We start from the raw sequence: 23,947 nt of genomic DNA, 5'->3' as shown, positions 1-23,947 counted from the left end.
CTACACTGTCTGGTCAGGAAAGGGATATTAAAATGTCTCTGTTCAATTGCTGGATTTGATGTTATTGTTGCAGCCCAAAACTAGTGTTGAAAATAGTTTAAAAGAACCTCTCTTAAGAATTAATTTCTAAGCCATGTTAGTCATATTTGAAGAGGAGTACAGGAACTGCAAGTTACATCAACTTTGTTCCTTAACCTTTTTTGAATGATGAACTCAAACATTACAAGCAGAATGTTCTCAAATTCCCCTCCCCTCTCCCACCACACAAAGTTTGCAACTTGTAAGCTCTTCCCCAGCCAAATTCAGACAGGCAAGCAAAGAAGTCAAGACCAGTCAGAAGGAAAAATAAAGTGTCCTGTTTATGATCTATTAGTACACTAGGTGTCCATTATCAGCTACAGATACTTCAGGAAAGTGTTTTAGGCAGTAGTGCTTCACAGCAGAAGCTAGACAGGAGAATCCAACTGGTTGGGGGAGAGAGGAAATCTTCAGTATTAGGAATTAGCAGACAGAGCATGAAATGAACAAGGAGAGATCAACTGCAGACTAGTCATGCTAAAGCCTGAGAAACATGGCCTGAGGGTGCAATAGGCTTGCTACCCATTTGTGCCAAATTATGGAGTAGAAAACTAAAGGAAAGGAAAGAAAAGAGCAAACAAGACAAGCCACCAATAAAGGAAAGATGAGCCTCTACTTCTAGGTTTTACACTTCAGACCACAAAAACCCCACTTAGGCTGTTTACAGCAGTCCTTTCAGTTTCCTAGCAGCTTTTTACCTTCACTTCAACCCTTGGGCCAGCTCTAAACAGTTATGTAACCAAAAAAAATACTAAAAATCTATATTTGTAAGTTGCACTGTTACAACAAAGATTGTACTACAGTACTTATATAAGAATTGATAAATGCTATTTCTTTTATTTTTACAGTGCAAATATTTAATCAAAAATGTAATTGAAATGAAAGTATATAACACAGAATACAATATATATGAAAATGTAGAAAAATATTTAATAAATTTCAATTGGTATTCTATTGTTTAGAAGTGCAATTAAAACGGCAATTCATTTTTTTAAATCTCAATTAATTTTGTTTTTAAATTGGGTGAGTTAACTGCAATTAATTGACAGCCCTACTCTTATCCAGACACTGCTAGAGTGAGGTTTTAAAAAAAAGTCTGCACTCTATGGTAGGGAGTAATTCTACAGGCAGTGGGGTAGATTCCATGGCCAAATTACAGAATAATGGACCATGCTGATCCAGAAGGTTAGGTCTTGACAGACTGCAGTTACAAGAGGGCCAAGTAGAGTGTACAAAGGTGGCAGAGTTTTGGTTTGTTCTGGTGGAAGATTAGTTATGCCTTGAAAGGGGGGGGGGGGGCGCACTTTAATCCAGCTCCATTTGAGGTTTGAACCTAGAGTATCCAATTTATTTTACTTTGACTCTTGCCTTCACAAAATGTAAAAGACTTGCTAAAGAAAACCAGGGGAGGGGGAGGAGGGGGTTCCTGAACATTATACATATAATTTTTTGGTTGTGGGAATGGCAGAACTAACTGAACTAGTCAGCATGCCTTTGCTTTATTTCCATTGGTACACTGGAACCCTATTGGATTACAGTCAGTTTGGTGCTTCTCACATAAAAGTCTAAGACTCATGTCAGCATAGCTGAGAAGTATAGTTGACAATGTTGATAGCAGCATTTATTATAACCACATACAGAATAGATCTACAATTATACAATAGAAAGCTGTAATTCCATCAAGGCATTCTTGTGACATTGTATTAGAACACAGCTAGTAATCTCTCACCCAGAAAGATCTATACATAAATATCGTGTGACTTTGTCTCTTGGTTGGCCTTTGTGATGATGGTAGACCAGGTGCCAGCTCTCAAAGCTTTAGGCACCAGATGAGCACTGACAAATTCATAGCTGGAAACCAGACCAGCTCACCTGTACATTAGTCTTACTCAAGAGACGTTAGACTCGTAAGGATGCATTTAGTCTCTATAAAAAATGATTGTATGCATTAATCTTATTTAGAATGTCTGAATCTCATGCTATAAAGGTAATACTTAAGTTTTGTTCTATAGCTGTGAAAATGCCTGCTCTGAATTTATGAACCCAGGCAGGAGGAATGGTTCCCCACTCATCAAGGGCTATCAAGACTCAATGGGCCATCATGCAATGTCATGATACAAAGACTGGGCTGATGGTCCTCTTACAGCCGTGAAGGTGCTACGTGCAAGAAAGCTCATCCTATCACCTTGAATTTTGGAAGAAGAAAATAAAAATAGCCGAATTAGAATTTCTCTCTCCCTTTGCTGTTTGGACTTTCACAGGGCTGGAGTGAGGAAACAAAAGCAGAGAGATTCCCCAGTTAACCTGGTTTAGCCATAAAAGGCATTCAATGCTGACAGTTATATCTGTCACTTTTTGGAAGCATAGACTAACTCATTTGTTTAAATATGTTGCCTGCTTTAAACCGGAAAAAACTCTTATTTTTCTTAGTGAATAAATCCTTAGTTAGTTTACTATAGGATTGGCTACAAGCATTGCCTTCGGTGAGACACCTACGGTACAAATTAACATGGGGTAAGTGACTGGTCTCTTGGGATTGGGATCAACCTGAATATTTTGAGATCTTTGGGGTAAGATTAGTTTATCACTAAGTCCTGCTTGTCTGGGAGGTAAGACAGACTGTGCCCAAAGGGGCTGTCTAGGACTCCACGGTAAGATAATTATAGTGCTTCAGGAGTTCACATTTGTTACTGGTTTGGTGAAATCTAATTTTAGAACATCTATCATGTTTTTTTGACAGTCTGCCCTGAGGTTGGCACTCATGGTGATGAACCATTCCGGACAGCATGACACCCTTATACAGCTTTGTCCTGTATGTTAGTTTTAAGTGAAAACAAGGGCCCAATACAACAAGGGACTCAAGTGAATGGGATAAAAGTGCTCAGGACCTAGCAAGAGAAAGCTCATTGTTTGGAACTTTGCAGTTTACTGGAAAGTTAAAGCATTATATTTCTGATACACTACATTACTGGTAAGCAGCAATCTTATGATGAAATATACTGAAAGATAATATTATTACAGTCTAAGGAAGAATCAATCTCCATCCATCCTACAGCTCGCTTTCAGAGCACGTTTCTGTACTTTAGCGATTTTCCTCTGGGAAGATATAGCTACTTTTTCTTCAAACACAGGAACCCAAAGATAGTCATATTGTCAGAAAATATGCAACACACTGATAGAACAGTATCCACAGTAGTAAATCCTCACAAGGAATTTCACAGGAACCTTGGTGGGTATATGTATATTTAGTGGGCTGCCACTATATTACTATGATTCACTAAACGAGCTTCTAGACTAGCTCCTGATGCAGTAATGCTCTTGACAGACTCATTGGACTTTTCAGAAAAGTCTGTTTAGTACAACAGTAAGCAATGTTGTTTTAAACAGTTTATTTACATGATTTATATTGGCAAAAAACCTATCTTAAAAATACAGAAGTAACAGGCTGACATCTTCAAAAGCAGCACTAATTACATATAACAGAAAAAGTAGCATTTTGCGGTTAAATGGAATCTTAGAGTTGGAAATGCCACACATGACACACAGGCAATTAGTTCAAAGTTATTAAGTGCAGAAATATACACAGTTGGACAATTCCTGAGACGGCGTTGGATAATACAGAATGAAAACGTGGTTATTTTAAAATGTACAGCTTGCAAAGAAAAAATACAAAAAAAGACTAAATATAGCAAAGATGTAGAAAAAGGTTTTGGAAATTATACACCAAAAACCTGCAAGTAAAAATATTAGTGTTAGAAATTGAAACCAGGTCCACAATTTCAGCTTTGCAATGGGAGGAGCCTGTGCACGAATATATAAAAAGTAGTTAAACAAGGTTCTGGAGACAGTTTTAAAAATAGTCTCAACTCAAAGGCTATAAATACAATTTAAGTACAGTGATGTTTTTCCTTGGACTGCCACATCCAAAAAGTGTTAGTTTTAATTCGCTATCAGATCAAGTTACTTTTGGTGGCTAAGCCAGTTATAGGATTTGGATGTATTGGATTAGAAAAGGATGCACAGAAAATATGAAGGACCATATGCAGTAGACCACTCCAAGTACATTCATGCACAAACACACTAGATCTTCTAGAATACCCAGAAAAAGCAGCTGTATAACAGGCCAACTGTCATACTTTAAAGGGCATATCAAACTATTTCAGTTTAGTCAATGGTCCATGCATTAGCTTTTAAGAGTACAGAGCCAATTGATGAAGTTAAGCAACCTCTTCTAGATGAACTGAAGAACATCATCCAGTGGATGACTCAAGAAAGACTTCTTAATTTCAGCATTTGACACCAAAACAGTTTATTGCATAAAGGAGACAATTTGTTGAAAGAAAGTGTTTACATTACGCCGGTGAGGAAATGGATTGCTCAAAAGAATACATTATTTCTAAGCCTAGATCAAGTTTTTCTACTTGTTTGCTTGACCAGGTCATCTGCTTCAGTACTAGTCAAAGAGTCCCTACAAGTTAGCAATCTGTTAGGTAACTAAGCGACAATGACTAAAGTACCATTAATGTCAGTAATAGGTCATCTGAACAGCCAGTTGCTTGTCAGTCATTACAGTATAGTAGTTCATTTTAAGCCTACTTCATATCAAGTGGGTTGTTGATCGACTTAAGGTATGACTCCTCTTTGCAAACATTGAAGGAAGGTTGACCAAGGAAGGAGAAGGGATACCCTGGTAGGGGGGGAAAAAAAAAAATTGTTAATATGATCAAGGTATCAGTCTCAGTGTTGTAGTCATACCTCTCAACATTTCAAGACCCAAAATAAGGGAGACACAGTGGGTCCAGTTTCTTCAATAGAGGTAGTCTGCTAACCCCTAATTTTAAGGATTGGCATTTTCAAGTTTTGGATAACAAACTTGGTGGGTAAGACACACGGATAAGTTCATTATAGAAAATGAAGATTTCCCCCCTAACAAAACTGTTGAGAGGTATGCACAGAACTAGGAGACCTTCTGAAGAATTCTTAATAAAGCAAACATATCTAACCCACATCCTTGTGCAGTTCATGCTTTTACAACAGCATAGTATCTCCTTCCAAGTTTTCAAATGCAGAACATGTTATAACACAGTTTGCTATATTAGCAAACCTTGAAAGATTGAGATGAACTTCCTCTAGCTACATAGCCACTTAAACTGGTTCTGCTCTTACCATATTTTCAAGATTCCTCAAAAACTACTGATTTGACCTTACAGACGACACTTTGGTATAAAAAAGCCACAAAAAGTGTAACTTAAATTTTGATAGTTTATTACTGAATAGTCTTAGCCTATATATGTCTGTATATGATTGAAAACTAGACAAAAGGCTTGCTATTCTGATGTTGTGAACAAGTCTCAGCAAAACTGATCATCAGTGGATTTTAAGGTGATCTGCAGGCTTAGCAGTTTGTTGCTAAGCAAAAGTTGAAACTAAAATTAATATAAGAATAGTTGTAAGAGCTGCTTTAAGAGCTAAAAAATTTTCTTTACAACCTCAGAAGTTTAATTTCACTTGAAGTGATAACAAGTGATAGTACTATAGTTGTGCTTTAGTTGTTGACCTAGAAGAGAAACATGTTCTTATGAAGGTTTTTAGCAGATGATAATTGCAAAACTCACTGTTTAAGACTCATGAAAGTCTCAGTCGTACTCTAGAATTCTTCCATATTTGCAATCAGAGGCAATAGACTCCATGCTGAATCCAGAATTTCATGCGTCAAAATTTTGACTTCAGTATGAAGACTCGCCCATATTTACATTAAATGTGTAAATATAAAGAGGCACTTCAATGCCATCGTAGGGCAAACATGGTTAAAAAACTTGGAAAGAAATCCAAAACGCCTTGAGACCAGTGATGTCAATTCCATTTCCAAAGAATTTAAATTCCCCATTTAAAACCCAACTAGTTAACAACAGAAGAAATATTAAGTAGCCTAATGGGAGCTGAGATGTGCACCAAGACAGACCAAGGAAAACCCAGCACCCGTTAGAAACATTTGATGGATTCTTTAATCTTTTAGTAGTTGTGCTACATAGGAGAATCTTTAGGAAGCTCACTTTATACAACGTGGGCATTAAAGATCAGGGTTTGACGATGGAACTGTTCTCAACACCACTCCGGTCATCTCCTACATCACAAGTGGTAGTAATGACAGGAATGGGACATGGTCTGGCCAACGAGTGGCCATTTAACCTTTCAGGGCTGGAAAGAGTTTTTCCTTCTCTGGCATGTGAAGGACGGCTAGTTGGAGAGTCAGGACAGAGCACAGGTCGAGACCTGGAACTTTGAGAGCTCCCATCAACAGAATTGGAGCGCTGAACACTAACGACATGTTTGACAGATCCATTTAGGCTGTATGTAGAAGAGGAACGAGCAATCTACAAATAGGAAGGGGGGGTGAAGAGTTAGTGCAGACACTGCATAAATTCACTGGCTATTCTTTTATTGTGCCTTATTTCCAATGCCATTTCTCTAAGTAATAAATAAATAAAATAAAAAGAATTGTACATACTGATGGCCAGGATATTATCTAGACAAAACACTTCACCTAAACAATTCCTTCGAACCTCTTTGTAAGAAACTTAGTGGGCTCTTATGTTCTACGAATTTTAAAAACTTACTCAATATCTTCAACAGATTAATTTTGCAGGAACAGCAGCGAGATCATGCCATAGCACTTTAAACAGGTTCAATAATGCATACAAGCAAGTTCAGTACTCTTTCTGCAATAGTTTGCTTCTAGTGGAGATTGTATTAATGGTCTTAAATTGAAGTAATGACAAATTCACAAGTCGTTTTCCCCATCCAAACGGTGCTCTTGGGTACACATTATCAGTGCTATTGTGCGTTAGGCCATTGAAACGCCTACATGAAGCGCTGCTTTGACTGGGTATCCCAGGTGTCTATATCATCTGTCACAGCAATATACAAAGCAAAATTTCAGACAATTGAATCAACTTTATAGAAGTGTTATATGTAACTTTAAGAGCTAGGATCCAGAATACAATCCCATGGCGGAATTAGAGGGCTGCCTGCTGGAACAAAAAATCACTGGGGTAATTATTGCAAATCCCTAGGCAAGTAGCAAGTCTAGAGTAGCTTTACCTCCTGGGGGAAGTTGCATGTGCTAATTTAACTCTATACTGTTTTCGGTTATTAGTCAGGGTCTCAAAGTGATCACCCTAACATAGTGGGGGAAAAGTCACTTTCACCTGATCAGTGACACTGACCAAGAGGGCCAAATACTGAAGGACTTGGAGAAATGAAATATGGGTAACTATTTGGTAAGTCAAGACTAGCATGTGAGGGGTTTTTAAGATATGTACTCTTTTGATCTGAAGAGACTCTTTGCTTTGACACGGTCATTGCCCCAGAGAGCAAGCAGAACCGCAGGTGCTCAATGAAAAACTCAGGCATGATGAAATAATCTGTGAATTGAAGGAGGAATTACATTCTAGATCTAGATAAAGAGTTGCGGGACTCCAACCAAGAAGAGTCTCAGGGTCCTAGCAGTCACCTAGAGGGTGGGTGTCCTTAAGGAGGCCACAAAGAGGTGAGAGATGTAGTTACCTTGAAAACTGTGAAAATTGCCATTTAGCCCCATGCAAATGCAACACTTATTTCATAACGGATTTAGCTGCAGGTTGGATTATTTTTAACCACAGCTGCCCTTTTCCTAAGCACAGGATGGATGCCATGCTGTCAACTTGTATGTTTGGTAGTTTACTATTTGGAAGAGCATCAAGAGATTTTGAATTCATCTTGATAATGCACAGAAAATAAAGGGATTCAACCAATCCCTGGTAGTTCTGCTGACATGTTTAAGGGTAATGCTCAACTATGTAAGGACATAGGAGGTAGAGAAAAGGCATGACTGGAATGCAGCTATTTTTATGAGATACAAACTGTACCAGAATGAGGATAGCCAGAGATACAATAGCAAGAGGGGATGAGGAATAAAAATTAAATCTGTAAGTAATTTTTTCGGGAAGGGGGATGCTCACAGCATAAGTCCAACTTCTAATTAATGGGAGGTAGGCTGCAACTATCCCTGTGGCAATTTATTCCTTAGTTACCTTCTGCTGGGCTTTTACCAGTTTCCTCTGAAGCAGCTATTTCTGGCTACTGTTAGACACAGAATACTGCACTAGGTTGACCGCTGATCGGATTCAGAATGTTAGTTCATATGCTACCATCCTTAACTCAAGCAGCAGAGTGAAGCAATACTTTGACTGGGTTGATTATCAGTGGGCTATTAGCATGCACATTATACTTTATTACCCCTATTCCACAGGGGATACCCTGAAAGGCAACTATAGGAGAACACCACAATGAGAGTTACAAGGGAAATTTTCAACAAGTTACAGAGCTAAGAGCAGGTATTATAACGTTAAATTCTGAGTAAATTGTGTTTAGTTTATTTTCAATCCTACCAAGTCCCATCTGTTATAGTCAATTGTGCTGGCAACTTGAGTATCTATTGCTATAGTTCTTAAACTACAGCAGAGAAAAAAAAAAGAGTAGCAGTATGTTATTTTAGACACTGAAGACTAAGATCCTCTTCCCTCCCCAAATCTATGACACACTGAGTATCCTTTCGGGGGGGCGGAGGGGCGCTGTAGTTTCTTGGCTCCCCACCCCCATTTAGAGTCCATGAATATAGAAGTTAATGAGGTAAGACAGCACAGGATGTCTGTTTTTATGGGAAATTTACCCATTCAAAGTTACACGAACCAGTTGTATACTTCATCCTAGGATAGCTTCAGAAATTATTTCATTTCAGGTTGTGCTAGGAGTTTCTCGTCTTGCCATGAGAGGGCACGATCACTCTTAAAAGGTGGTCACTTTTGGAATCTGCATAGTGCATTCTCGCTCCTTGTTTCCCATGATACAGCAGAGTTTTCTGCATTTTACAGACTAATGGGACATCTTAAGTGACTTTACTCAAACCAGAATATAAATGAAGTTTTTTTTGTTTTGTTTTTTTAAAGTATAGACAAGGGTTGCATATGCATTGTGGACTTCGTTTAATAAGAGGTTGCCATGTAAGAATATGTTCTGTGCACCAAAATTAATACAGTTTTATCAAAATTAAGGTTATGCCATTTAGACAGTACAGCCAAGTCACTTACTGCTAATGAGGATGTACTGGTCAGGCGGCTGCCCAAGTATCTTTCACTAGATGAGCAGGGACTCCTTCCTTCTACTGTATTGTGTGCCATTAAAGCCCTTCGAAGAGCTCTCTTTGGTGTTTTGGAGAAAGAGAATGCTCTTGTAACCTGCAGAGTTTGACAAGAGTTGTTACATACATTGTCTTAGCGTGAGATCATTAGCATCTAACATGCATTCACATTTTGATTTGCTGTGGAATTACATTAACAGTCTAGAGACCTTGCAATGAGAGACCATGTCCTACAGTGCTTTCTATACACCATCTTAGAGGTGTGTTTTAATAGTCAACCTGTGCATGCTCTCTTTTCAATCCCTGCCCCTTCAGCTGAATACTACATGTGGTCTGGACACCATGAGTTGAATTAGCACAGACTCTTCATTTTACGTAGCTCACAGAACAATCACATTGAAACTCTGCAGCACAACTGATCTCATGGAATTTCCTTTAATGTATAAAAAGTAAAGGCAAATTTTTTGGATGCCTTTACAATCCTGCAATTAAAAACAAAACAAAAAACCCAATTCCATTTTCTCCTCCTAATCAGTTATATCTATAGATATAGAGAGAGAACGAACTTTGGCAGCATTGGCAGAAATACCAACATACATTTCTTGACTACACTGACCCTAGTAGGTTTTGGTGTGACTAAGAAGGTTCACAGATCAGGTAAATTACTTAGCAAGCAAGGAATTAAACACTTACCTTTTTTGATGTTTTCTTGATTGCCCTGGATGCCCTACTCAACGTACTGTCCACATCTTTCGTATTTATGTCAATTGAATCAGGATCAGTGGTGTAAATAAGGTTTTCCTACAGACAGGCAGAACTATAAGAACAGGTGCACAAATCCACCAGGATTTTTCCAACACATCTTTGAGTACACTCAAAAATTTGAATTTAATCTTCTAAAATCAAACAGGAATTGATAAATTAGAAGATCCCTAAATTTCACTGGAGAATGGATAGCGAATGTACCTGTACTTAATCTTGCAGCTGCTATTTGGATTTACTCGATTTACTGAAGCTAGCTACTAGAACAGTCTCTTGTAGGAGACCTTAGCCCCATTTTCAAAATCAGGGTGGACCAAAGCAAACCAAGTGGGTCAAATCTGAAATTGTTAAACAGCCAGGCCTGATGTGAAGGGGTACACATTTGAACTGTAATTGTAGTGGAATCTTGGCAAGGCAAGACACTCCACTATTCTAAATGGACAGAATGGATAGTCTTCAAAAAGATACAGTCTTCTAGTTAAGATTGATACCTTTGGCCTATGTTTGGTAAAAAGGGCTTCAGAAGCTCCCAAGCCCCTCCAGAGAATAGAAATTAACATTACTGTAGTGATACAAAATGTAGAATACTCAGTTACGTAATTAAGAGCAGTGCCCTAGTGCATGGGATAGGATGAAGCTTTACGTATTTTTATAGTTTTACTTGCCAGTTTTAAAAGAAGAGTCACTGACATCCCAATAATTTTTTCATATTCTGCGTTCTGAAACTCCAGTAGCATCACAGGAACCTTTAGATTAGACTATTTATGTGAGGGATAAGGAATTGATCTTTTGTGAAGTTTGAGGAAAGCTGCCCAGAGAAGACTGTACACACACAGTTAAGTTTCAATAACAGCTTATGACAACGTTGTTCACTGCAGTGCTACTAGGCAGAGCTGGAGTTAAAGCCTTTACTGCCACCATGTGGCAGACCTGTAAATACCTAGTTCATTTATGAGAAAATAGGCATACTTATCCAACATCACAGACTTTTCAGAAAGGGTGCGGCACCCAGGTACAGATGGAGAAGAGAATCAAGTTTTTGACCCCCTAAAGTGCAAAAAGATTCCATTCGATTTGGTATTCAAATCCAGCTAAAGATGGGGGTACATTCAGGGTGGAAATGTGTTGCTTTAAAGTGTGGTGGGGCTGCTGCCTTTAAGTAGACATCAATGTATATTACCACTTTGAGGACTAGATGTAGTTAGGAATGGACTATCTTTCTATGCAGGCAAGGTGCGTTTCAGAATGTCATATTCCACATTGGAAATAGTGAGGGGTCAAGTGCTTTTCTATTGTACTGTAATGTGACAGAACATTAGTAACAGATTATGATACTCCATTTCTACTATTATACTTATTGGAATTGAGTGGCGACAAAGAGACAATTAAAGGAACTGACAGATGGGTGGCTGGCCCACTTAGCAAAACTGTCATTTTATCCTGAGAGAAGTATCCATCTTTTACTGTGGGGGAGCGGGGGAGGAAGGAAGGAAGAGGGTTAAAATACCCCTGCTCCAGAAGTTCATCCATTCAAAGTGAGCCAGTGGATCAGAAATAGTACACACATTCTGAACTAGTGTCCTCATGGAAAGACAAGACTCATTTAAAGTTTTGGGTTTTTTTTTAAGCCTTAAAGAAAAAACATCAAATATTTAACAGATTGTATGGTGAAAATAAGTAGCATGCTGAACACAGACATCAAACTCAAACCAGCTGTTCACTCCAGTGTGTGTGTACGTACTTGCGCGCAGAGAGAGAGAGAGAGATAATGAGAATGTTAGCTGGAAGGTCCCTGCCCTGTTACCATTTTTGTGCTGTATTTCAAAGTTAGTAATTTTTTTTTATTTTTGGCTTCTAGTCTGAAAATACACACTGGAAATGCTTAAAGGGGTGCTGGCAGAAGGCTGACACCTTAGAACATTCCAGTTTGTGATGAAAGATGCTTTAGGGCTCTATGCCTCACTGAGATAAAAGCATTTCATACCTCTGTTCTATCAGGCGATCTATACAGACCAACGAACTACGGGATTATACACAGTCAATTTCTACATCTTAATGAAAATGCCTACTGTTAGAAATGCTACAACAGTGCAGAGAGAACTGCGCTGCCTGGCTTACGCTGGTGAAAGACCCAAAAGATAATTCCGTATAGATACAATAGGGCATGTCTATACTACAGACCTTGGACTGTTATCATAACCATAAAAAAAATTAGTAGTTTTATTTAAAAAATGCTTAGGTTCTATAAAACCTAATGGTTAAGGAGTAGGCCTCAGCAGCCCTCTTAATCACCAGAGAAGTTTTATTCTGTTAGCTTGTGGATATGCCAAGGCCTCGTTTCTTCCTGTTATCACAAGGAAATATCTAAAAAGACATTTGCGATGAACTATTTTCACGGATAACCTAGTACTAGAGAACTTACAGCATCTGCTTTACAAATTGTGTTCGCTAGATGCCGACACAGCATCTTCAGCCAATCCTCTTTAGGAGGCTCCTCTGTCGTCATCTGAAAACTGAACAACAAGTTGTTCTGTTCTGTTGGTGGCCGCACAACCAAGGCAAAAGCTTTGTGGCAGTCTACAATTGAAGACAAAAACATTCAGTTCACACTGTTCCAAACAGAGGACAGTCAACCTTCATACAATTCTGAAAAAACAGATTTTAAGCAAGTAATCTTATGCCTTACTTTTAAGTAGCAGTCTGGTTCAAGTTAAAGACTATTAGGGTATGTCTACACTGCAATTAGACACCTGTGGTTGGCCTGTGCCAGCTGATTCAGGCTAGCAGTGCTTGGGTTAAGGGGCTATTTAATTGCCCTGTAGACATTCGGGCTCTGGCTGCGAGGTAGGAGGGTCCCAAAGCCTGAGCTCTAGCCCAAGCCTGAACATCTACACTGCAATTAAAACAGCCCCTTAGCTTGAGCCCCACTAGCTAGAGTCAGCTAGCACAAGCTAGCTGCGGGTGTCTAATTGAAGTGTAGACGTAGCCTTAGAGGCAGCATGGTCTAATGGATAGGGAAATGGCAGTAACAAAGCTTGGATTCTCTTCTCAGTTCTGCAACTTTGGGCAGGTCCAGTTTCTTCATCTGCAAAGCAGAGGGAAGTGATGCCTGCCCTATTTTGTAGAGCACTTTGAGAAGCAACATTGAAGCTTCTATTTATTCTATTATGGAGGAAGTTTGACCATTTGAGGTATACCAGTTTGACTGAACAGAATTGTTAGAATTACATCTTAAAAGATATTGACATTAAACCCAGTCTATGCTGGACAAGTGACCCATTGCTGACAACCAACAGGGGCAGCTGAACCAATGCTGAACACAATTAAGTGGCAAGTGTAGACAGACAGTGCTCAGCACTGCTTCAGAAACGTGGGCTAGAACTTGGTCGGAAGAGTTCAGCTACCCTATTGTCACCGATGGATCATCTTTCTAGTGGGAAGAAGCCCAGAGGCTAAAATTCATTGTCAGTCTACTCTAGTGTCTCTTTCATCAAATAATTAGGTTACAGTAAAAACAAGCACTCTGTTAATACCAGTTTAACTGTAACTTTAGATTTAACTGCAGTCATTTTTTAGACTGTATGAGGCTGCCTGCTTACTAGATAGATGGCCTCTTCCTACTTCTTACTCAGAAGAGTTGTCTTAAACTCTGAAAAAACATACAAACCCAGTAAGATCTGCTGAAGAGCTCTAGAGAACACCAGCCAAAAAAAGTTTGATCGCTTGAAGTGAAACATTATTGTATTTTAATTTCTAACCAGAAAATGTTTACAACAATTACAAGCTTCTGAATACAGATTTATGATGGCATTGCTACTACAACGTTGAATAATGTGGTATGAACTGTTGCTACTGTGAAACATTAATCTAACCGTGACCAAGTGGTAACACGAGTTAAGTTAAGCCTTTGTCCTCAGGTAGCATGGATAGCTCCTTGAGTACCATCACCACATTTTAAATGAAGATTTGTATTTGTGGAAACAATGGGCCAAGCAACAAAAAAAACCACTCAGCAGAACAGGGGCTGTGTTTAAAAGATCTGTAGGCTTATTTTTTTATTGCAGGATCACAGTGCCATTTGGCTGGCTCTTGTCAATATGGCCTTTAGTGGTTATTTCAAGATCATTGGCCAGCAGGTAAACAATCTTTAAATAAAAAACATGTTGCTTTCGGATTTCAAGCCAGAACATTAGCATTTGTAGCTGTCAGTTGAAGTGTAATCACATAATTAGTTCTCAGAATAGATTATAAGAACACTTCAGTGTTCTATCTCCCCCCTCCATTCCCCCACTGGGTTTATTAGCTATAACACCATTCCAAGCACAGACCTTCTGTCTCCCTGATGTCTAGCACTTTCTTGATCTGCGAGAGAGGCATGAGAACAATGTGCTTGAGAGATGCTGGGGGTCTGGTCTGGCCATGGGGGCTCTTGAAAGCACTGATAACTTTGTGCCGTTTCCTTGCAATCTGTAAGAAGAGTATGAGATAAGTTTAAATCTTACAATTAAAACAACCATTAAAAAAAAAAAATCAAAGCTTAGCGAGAGAGAACAGATGAATTCTTCATCTAGTAACCAGCTCCAACATATGGATTTATACTTCTACTTGAAGAGAAGCTATACGTCTTTCAGAAGAACTGGGATTCTTTTCTTTAAAAGAGGAGGCATGTTCCTTGAAAGGCTATATTTCCTCATCTGGTTCCCCTAGTTTTCCAGCACACTCTTGTATGCACCTAGCCATGGAACAAATCCTAAAAACAGAAGATCGGTCAATGTTCAAATAGAGATGCCACCTGTTAGTTGTAGCTCAGTCCAAGATTTGGATTTCCAGTCCTTGGCCTAGCTTTGAAAATCCACTTCTCTGCAATCAGAGGGTGACTTAAAAGCAGTTTTATCTACAAATATGATATGGTTGGCTTTACATAAGTGAGACAAGCTACTGAAAAACATGGCAAGCTCAAAGCAACGAGGGACACAGCATTGGAAGGTGGATGGGCTAGGGGTTCCCAGGAGATCGTTTGGCAGCTGTTTGCTTTAGGTTAGTATTTTTTAAATGTCTAACTGCTCTTTTCCATGTAGCCTCGCACTATTTGCTGCGGGAAAGAAGGGGAATTTGGGGATAAATTGTTCATAAGTAGTCCAAGGTAGGGAGAGAGTTTCAACATGGTCCATTGCAAGCCATCTTTTGACCTCAAATGCCTCTCCAATACCACCTATGCTTAAAATACTTCTCTTTTACCTTCACGCTTAGAGTGTGCGGTGTTTTTCTGACACATCAGATACCTAATTCATCAGGAGTCAGTTCATGATTCTGTTCTTACACTCACAAAACTAGAACAATCTTCTCTGTACTCTGTCCGCTGCATTTTGATAATTACTTCCTCTTCCATGTGCTTTCTTCAGTGATTAACTATTTTTTCCCCCTGCAGATTGTCACTGGATCCCTTATTCCCTTGGTTTACTTCCAGATCTCTCTCCCTTGAGACACTCAGATTCCAAGGGAAAGAGTTCACACCCAGCAATTTTTTACTCTTTGAGGACTGGGGAGTCTTCTGCAATCCACCAAAACTACATAGGTTTTTATACTATATTTATTATAGCCTGTTCATTGCTCAGCAGCAGGAGATACTTTAGAAATGACATGAAATGTTCTTTCATCAGAAAGGCACAATACTGCAGACCACCCAGAATTCCAGATTCCTACTGGTCTGGAGACTGAAAAACCAAAGCAAAGCAAAGCCATGGAGCCTGGGACTGTTGCACAGGAAAGCAATCCACTGGTCAAGAAACAAGTGTGGTACCTTATCTTAATTATTTAAAATAAGATACTTGCTATGGTGTGTGTACAATGAAGGCTACAAAATCATGATCTCCCAGTTTGCTTGCACTATTTCTATGAAGTTTGGTGCAGTACTAGTCCACTTTAGATTCCTCCTCTCCCCCAATGACAATGTATGTATTAGCAATACCCATTTTTAAAAAAGGTAAAAATAGTCCTCGCTAGAGCCAAAAGTTGAACTAGATTTCCTGATTAAATCCTGCAAGATTTTACAACGATGAAAAATTCCTTAGTTATTACTATTACTTCAATGTAAGATCACGTGAATTGGGGTAAGGAGGAGGTGGGGAACTTGGAAAGTTGATTTCTAGGCATCCTTAGAACAGGCAATTCTAGAAACTTCTCAGGGGTAGGAAATGTACCACCCACCAAAAATCACAACTCACGTTATCTGTGTATTTTGTGAAATTCCATTGAGAGACAATATTGTAAAAATGTGTATTTTCATGGTCCGTCTACAATTCATGAACCTCCAAAGTAACCCTTTCTTGCTCCCCTCCCAAACACATTGTATCCCATCCTGGGACTTAAAGAAGTTGAGATTCCTTTGGGGTCCATTCTGTTTCTGCAGTTTTATTTAGTTCATAACAATCTCATGACAGAGTTTTTTATATATGGGTTTAAGTGCATTATGTCACCGAGACCTCTAATAAAGCCATCTAGCACAGACTGCAGAAGTGATTTTCTGTCTACTATTTCACAAAATCAATAGCTGGCAAAACCCTGACCCCAACCCAAAGGAAGTATTCTGTGTACTAGTCTGACAAATAAAGTTCCTCAAGCATTTTTTTTTGGGAGACCTATGTTGATGTTTGCTTTTATTAGTGCTGAAAGTGAACAGTTTTCCTCCATCAAGAGCTAGTGAAACAAGGCAGCAAGTTTCTTTCCCAAATATAAGACATATGAAAAGGTTAAAGACAACTGTATTTACTGGTACAGGGATTACTTGCAGCAGGTTGCCACAGCTCACAACACAGTGAGGATGAGGCAGAAAGGGACTGCAAACCCATCATTTCTCTGCTGAGTTAGGTGGCTGTGCAAAAGGAGCAGAAAAATCTATTTTCTGTGGCAGTCTGTTGGCATACATGACAATGCACAAAGTGATGTTCCATGAGGAATTCTTAGAACAGTCAATGGGTGCCAACATCTGGCAACTCTAGGGTTGTTTATTCAGAATCAGGGAAGAGGTTGAGTATAGGATAAGCATAGCTAAAGTTCAGAAAGCTGCCAAAGGCAGGGGTACTCATGGTACACGGTGCTACTCAAATTCCATGGCCACATCATCACTTTGAGGCACCCAATTATTCAGATGTCTTGCAGAGCCATCCCAGTGTTGCTGCACATGGACAAGTGACACTGGCTCACCAACTTAGCTCAAGCTATATTATAGACGCAACTTTTTAAAAGGAAGTGACGACAATTAAATGGGTGACTTCCTCCTCTGACCTACCCTCCAGTTCCTCAAATGTCGTTTCCTGCTGTGAAAGGGTAGAGGGAGGATGGTGTAACCTCAGTTTCCCTAAGGGACAGTACCGGAAGTCTATTGAATTGTTGCCAATAGCCAGCCCATAGGTCCCAATAGGGCCATTGCAGGGGTCCATAATGGAGCAGGAGTGGCATACTGGGTTGGTTCCACCATCCTAGATGAACTGCAAAGTTTTCCCTGAAGAGGAATGTTAGAGAACCCCCAATGGAGAGAAAGTCTCCTCAATTCCCTCTCTCTCTAACTGGGAGTCTTCCTCCATGTTCTCCCATGGGAGAAGGGAAGGGAAAAGCAGACAAGGAGGATGGAGGAGAGTCCTGTGGCACAGATTTGCCACTCAGAGCCCGAGGTCTCAGCATCGTGAGATACTCAGTATCTGACAGCAACTGGGACTCTGGTTCATCTGACACAGAGATCCTTTGAGTATCAGAACTCATGTGGTAATGGAAAGGACCCCCATACCAACACCACAGCTAAGGTCACGGTGGCTGGAGCTGATAACACCAGTAATGATGATCATGCCACAGGCTTTGTCAGATGCCGATGCCTGCTTAGTACCAGGGTACTGCTGGTAAAGGGACCCCCACCTGAGCTACTTGCATGGGTACCCATGGCTGGGTTAAGGCTTGTGATGGCACCACTGGGAGGCTTCAATGCCAATGATGGGGCTGAGCTCAAGGGTACCCTCTGCTTACTCCCCTTACTAGTAGAGGGTATGGGAGCCATGCTTCCTCTCCTTGAAGCTCCAGGGCATCAAGGTCCCTCTGGCACCAGAGGAAGAGTCTTTAGCTTCAGCAGCACTCGTGGTGATGAAGGTCTGGACAGGAACCTAGTCTTCTTTGCAGCTGGCTCCTCAGATACAGAGTCTGTGCTCCTCTTTTTGGGAGTATTCTGAGGGTGCTCCAAAGGCTCTCTTTCTTAGGAGAAGCATGACCTGAGGTCGATGGGGTGCTGGATCAGTCCAGGGACAAATGTTCAGGGGGAAGGAGTCCTGACCTGGATCAGGGGGTGGTTGCAGGGACTGTTCCATCACCAGCAGTTGGAGTTTTAGCTCCCTGCTTTGCCTAGCCCTGGACTTAAGGGCTACACAAAAAACAAAAACAAAAGAGCGCTTCTGGGAGATGTGGGACTCCACAAATGGACACACTTGGATCATCCATTGTCACTGGTATAGTCTCCTGGAGGAGAGGCAGCATTTGAAACTTGGCAAACCCGGCATACCCCACCAGAAAAGAACAAGTCTCCAAGGGAAGAAAGAAGGAATGTTCGTTTAGGTGCGAGAATTGCTTTAACAACCACCCTAAATTAACTATGACAGAAAAAGGGGACAAAGAAAGGCCTTGTATGCGCTAGGCAGACAGGGTAGTGTTCCTTCTCAGGCCAAGGCAGAAGTGACGGAACTGAGGACGATTTGCCATGTACTCCTATATAGCCTTGATGTTTGCTACAAGATTTCAAAGGGCACGTATGTGGGCTGAATGGACACTGCTACCTAGAAATCTTCAATCAAGGGCTCAAGAGTTGTATGTGTATCTGAAATGGAGCACCCACAGGTGCTCCACTACTCAAAGAACACGGCTTCCCCAGAAGGGGCAGTAGGTGCCAGATACTAGCAGAGATCACTCCTGAGTAGGACATATCAGTTTGGGGGAAGATTAGAGCCATCATTTAAGTGCCAAGTGTGCAGAAAACACATCACAATTTTTATGATTCCTATGTCTTTTTTTCTTTTCTTTTTTTTTTTTTAATTATGAGAGCAGTATCTTGGGAACCCCTAGCTCAAACAACCTCCAATGTGGACCACTAACTCTACCCCAGACACTGATGATACATGGCAGTTTAAAGACAATTCATGTACACATTTATTTTAAAGCCCTTGGAAAATATTAACTGTTAAACAGCAAGCTAGTCTTTGCCTTAATGAAAGAGGTGTTCCTGCCCCAATACAGTTACAGTGCTGCAAGTGGGCATATTTACATATAGTCCCATATGGTAGCATAGACTAGAATGAATTGAAGTGGATCCTGATTACAAGGGCCCACTACCGCACCAAGATTGTTGTAGTTTTAGGAATTTACACTAGGCCCTGCGTCTATGTCAGTTAATGCTCAGTCGTTTTCAGTAACTTAAGCCTTCTAAAGGAAAGAAAAGAAAAAACAAACAAACAAACAAGTTTTGTCAAAGCCAATTTAACTTGCCCTTCTTTTGGCAGAGTGGTACTTCTCTGGGCCAAAGTAGCTCAGCTTTGTTTTGTCATTAAGTGATACAATAAGCTATCTTGTCTGTAGTGGCATGACACTAGTCCAAGGTATTAAACTGCCTTGTGGTCTTTCTTTGGGCAGACTTGCAGGTGAGTTTTAAATTCCTTAATGAAAGTCTCTGAACCAGTCACAGTAGTAGAGTGTTCTTTACAACCTCAATCTCTTCACTTAAACCTCCAAAGTGGAATTAGGCTCCAACAACCACGTCTTCATTTCCCCCCAACAGCAATTACTATTTATACTGTTTGTGTGGACACTTTAGACTACACAAAAATATGTGTACATAAGCAAATATCTACCTGATAGAGACCATTATTTACTGATATTAAATACCAATAAGCCCCAGAAGAACCAATGTGCTGCTAAGCCAGTATCTCCAGCACTTCCAGTAGTGCCAGTGGCTGAAACAAGCACCAAAGGCCTGATTCACTACAAGCTGAAAGTCACACACACTCACACACACACACACCCTGGATTTCAGTAGAGGGGTATCAATCCAATCCCTAAGCATGCTGAGGTTTATCATCTACTTCTTAGAGGAAAATGTATGTTGATGTGTTAGGGACAAGTAAAATGCTCAAACTTGCTGTATTTTAAAAGCTTTGAGAGATGCAAGCAGCATTCATCCATTCAGGCGAACATTATCTTTATGTACGGCATTTACTTATGAAAAATTGAGTGATTTATCAGAAGGCATAAGCCAGAAAAAAATTATAACTAAGTTAAACTCATTTCATTTATGTCACTAGTTTAATTTTTGTTCCAGAGAACTATGTCCTGTGGAAGAGCAACAGATATTGGAAGCACCATCCTTCTACTTTAGTGGACAGTATTATTCTATATGCTGCTTCAACATAACAATGTCTTTCACTGCCAATACGTAGTCAGTTCATTAGAGATATAAGACACTACCAACTTGACAGTGCAGTCTCATCAATACTTCCAGTAATGCCAACAAACAGGCAACAGTCTAAATATTCAGCTTGCCCTTTCGGTTTAGTATTTCTTCATAGGGTTTCAGTATTTAGGATAACTTGCTTATTTATACTAAAGTTTGAGTTACAAAGCATTCTGCAATGCCTCAGTTCAGTAGGGATTTTTTTACAGTCTTACCTCTAGACAATCGTTAAACAGAAAGAGTGTGACCTGTTCTCCTCTGTCACAGAGGTCATCGCCAAGTGCAACTGTTTCCAATCGCTGAACTAAGCTTCGGTGAGACGACAAGAGATTGGCCTAAATGGTAGAAATGAACAGCTCATTAGACATTAATTAAAGGAGCCGGACTACCACTCACTCAACTCAATACTGGAAATTGAGTTTTATAGTGAGTGACCTTTTAACCTTTGATGTTGTTGAATGTACATTCAACAACAGTTATACAGAGGTAATCGGGTTATGTAGAATTTTGACACAAAGGCTAAGTCAGTTGGTTAGTCATTCTACAGGTCGATAGCTTGAGGGAAGTAACTTACTGGACATCCATCAACTTCATACACAACATCAAAGATCAGTCTTTGTGCTTCTGTTTTTCTTTTGTCTTCATTAATGTGTCTGAGAAAAGCATGTTTAATACTGATAAACCAACAATAAGAAAAGATCACTACTAAATTTAAAGGCACAAAAGTGAAGCTGGACATTCAGAGACATTGTTCCCACAGCCATACCAATATATACAGTAATTGACAGTTCAAATTTAAACACACACACACACACACACACACCCCCACCCACCAACCACCACACACGGTCATTTAAGTGAACTGCTTTTCCATGTGTGATGCATTAACATGTACATCTAGACCTGGAACAATGCATTTACACATGTTAGCAGAAACCAGCAAACTGCTCAGCAGCTATGAACAGACAAGCAGAAACTGATTTTCAATCGTGTCGAGTACTTGCTATTTTTGTTTTGTCCTTAGAATTAAATGCAAAGCTCACTTGAAGATTTGGGCACGTGTAAGTGAACTGTTGCTAGTTAGAGTTCATGAATAATTTTTTGTATTGGACAAATATAGCATTAGTCTAATGTTGAATATCTTCTCACTAGGGTACATCCTATACCTGCAAGAGTCTTATAACTTAAAACTTCAAGATTGAGAATACTTACATTACTACACAGTTACACAACACACCCACACCTCCGAAACGGACCCTCCACCAGTAATTTATGTCCTTCCAATAGTGTTCATTTGAGTCAAGATAATGGCTCAGTCAAGTGTGTGAGTGTGAGTGAGAGAGAGAGAGCGCTCTCTTACATTGGCTAAGAGTGGCATAAGGGAGCTCTAAAAGCGCTAGACCCAACCTGGGCCAAGAGGGAGGAATTCCCCAGACAGGCATAGCAAAAAGATAGCTATGAGGCTGTTTTCGGAGGATTCCCTTGAAAGCTCTTGTATGGAGGTGGGAGGAATGTTGAGGAGGTTGGGGGTGCCACATCATTGTGGAGATTTGCAAGATATATCAGTAAGACCCAAGAGAATATTTCATATTAAAAGCATCACTTACGTCATCACTTCCTTTAACGATTCAATGGCTCTTTCTAGCATGCCTTTGTCTGGGTTGTCTTCTGCTGTATGTTTCTTAAGGTCTGCAGAACGAAAATGTTAAACAAGTGTTGCAATAAATCATTTAACTTTTGCTTTATAATTCCCCATGATAGGAAGACCTCTTACTTTTCATTGTTAAGTTAATGCAGCCTCAGGCCCAACATGATAAGTAACTTGTTAGCGAGTTTTCTGCTGAAATCAATCTCGCACACTCATGGGTGTTTTCAATCACCTTCATGCTAACTGACACTCATTCAAAAAGTATGAGTCACATGTGCCCAGTGCTGTTTCACGTCCGCATGTTCAATTTGCATATACAGTTACCACAATATCTAGCCATTTAACAAGCCATTTGTATGTATTTTTGTTCACCCAGGTTTATATGTTCGGAAAAAGTGGTCATCTGCACTCCAATCCCAGCAACAAATATTGGGTTCTCCCCTTAACATACAGTGCTTGTGAAGGAACATAAAACTGAAATCTAGTCAATTAAGAAAGTTGAAAACTTTCAAGAGTACTGCCCTGCCTTGAAATCCACTGCCAATTTGTGCGCTTTTACAATGAGTCTCTTGAGTTTCTTTTAACTTCTCTTCTTTTTTGGAGGCAGGGGGTTGGTTTTATGGGTTGAAAGATCCATAAAGACAGGACAATCACACGATAGTCACATATAGAAGAAATTACAAAACTTGCTACACAAGCTTCTGTCACAGGCACAAAGTAAAATAAAACAATGTCTGTTTGAGAGATCTTAGGTTCTACTTATAACACTGCTAGCTAGTAGATTTAATACAAGAGGGATGTTTAAACTAGAGTGCCTTTAAGGGCATCCCCCAATACATCACTCAGGAGAACATCATGACTGTTACGACAGGTAGCTGTTCACACACTAAGTGAGTCATCAGAACTGAAATGACTACAGAAAGTAGCTCATGCTATGACACTGAAGTGTTCCCAATAATTTTAGCGTACAGGTTGTGGCTTTGGGACCTAAAATATATTCAGATTTAGAACATATACCTCATTTCCACAGAGTAGAGGCTTGCCTATACCTGTATGCTGAAGTCAAGCATATGACCAACTGAATCTACTGAAATACATACCACACAATCTGGCTCTTGGCTTTACCAACTATGATTGGAACATTGAAATAAGATCCTAATTCTTCATCTAAACAGCAACCACCACTTTTCATTTGCCACCCAATAAGCCAGGTGTCTGACCCAAAACACCTTGCCAAAAAAATTACCATTTAGAAGTAAAGCAACACTAGGTAACCGTTGAACTGGTCGAATGAGTAGTTCAGCCAAGCTTTGACGGCCACACTCTGGTTTGGCTTGGTTTATCTACAAAGGAGGAAATCATTGCATTTTACACTAGAGCAACATGCAGGCTCTTCTGCTTGAGAAATCTAACATGGAATTTAAGAACGAAAAAGTTCTTAAGAATAGCAGATTCTCAGTTACATTCCTGAGATATGAAACTGTAATTCAAGTTAGTATGTTAAAGAGTACTTTCAATTCTCTTACCACTTGCATAGTTTATGCCAAAAATAATATTAAAGAGAATCTATAAATACAAGCTGACAGCATGTGTGAAAGTTCCGGACTACTGGGTGCTCATTCAACACCATTTACACAGCTTTTGTTAAAACTAGGTCTAAAGCCTATTTTTAAACAACGATTACCTAGATTTATGTGTAACCAAGTTATCATTCCACTACAGAGTCTAAAAGGACCCTTCCCCCCACTCCCAACCCCTTTGCTTCTATATTAAAGATCCTCTAGTAATACCACCCCTCCTT

General features: G+C 39.8%; 1 protein-coding gene across 1 annotated transcript in view; it reads right to left on the bottom strand.

The window, feature by feature from the left end:
• Window positions 1–4,773: 4,773 nt before the first annotated feature.
• The window catches only part of ECT2 (epithelial cell transforming 2), a 48,501-nt gene continuing 29,327 nt past the window's right edge, over window positions 4,774–23,947 (bottom strand). Inside the window, exons 18-26 of the mRNA XM_054040925.1 lie at window positions 23,393–23,489; window positions 22,106–22,187; window positions 21,073–21,151; window positions 20,714–20,833; window positions 14,347–14,485; window positions 12,441–12,595; window positions 9,950–10,057; window positions 9,207–9,353; window positions 4,774–6,452 (exon numbers count right to left, since the gene is read on the bottom strand). Of these exons, the coding sequence (XP_053896900.1) occupies window positions 6,156–6,452; window positions 9,207–9,353; window positions 9,950–10,057; window positions 12,441–12,595; window positions 14,347–14,485; window positions 20,714–20,833; window positions 21,073–21,151; window positions 22,106–22,187; window positions 23,393–23,489 (1,224 nt within the window). The 3' untranslated portion in view covers window positions 4,774–6,155. The remainder of the gene's footprint in view (window positions 6,453–9,206; window positions 9,354–9,949; window positions 10,058–12,440; window positions 12,596–14,346; window positions 14,486–20,713; window positions 20,834–21,072; window positions 21,152–22,105; window positions 22,188–23,392; window positions 23,490–23,947) is intronic.

Source organism: Malaclemys terrapin, chromosome 9, assembly GCF_027887155.1.
Source record: "Malaclemys terrapin pileata isolate rMalTer1 chromosome 9, rMalTer1.hap1, whole genome shotgun sequence".
NCBI classification, from domain to species: Eukaryota; Metazoa; Chordata; order Testudines; family Emydidae; genus Malaclemys; species Malaclemys terrapin.
The sequence above is the reverse complement of the archived record's forward strand: the minus strand, read 5'-3'. Positions and strand labels throughout refer to the sequence as shown.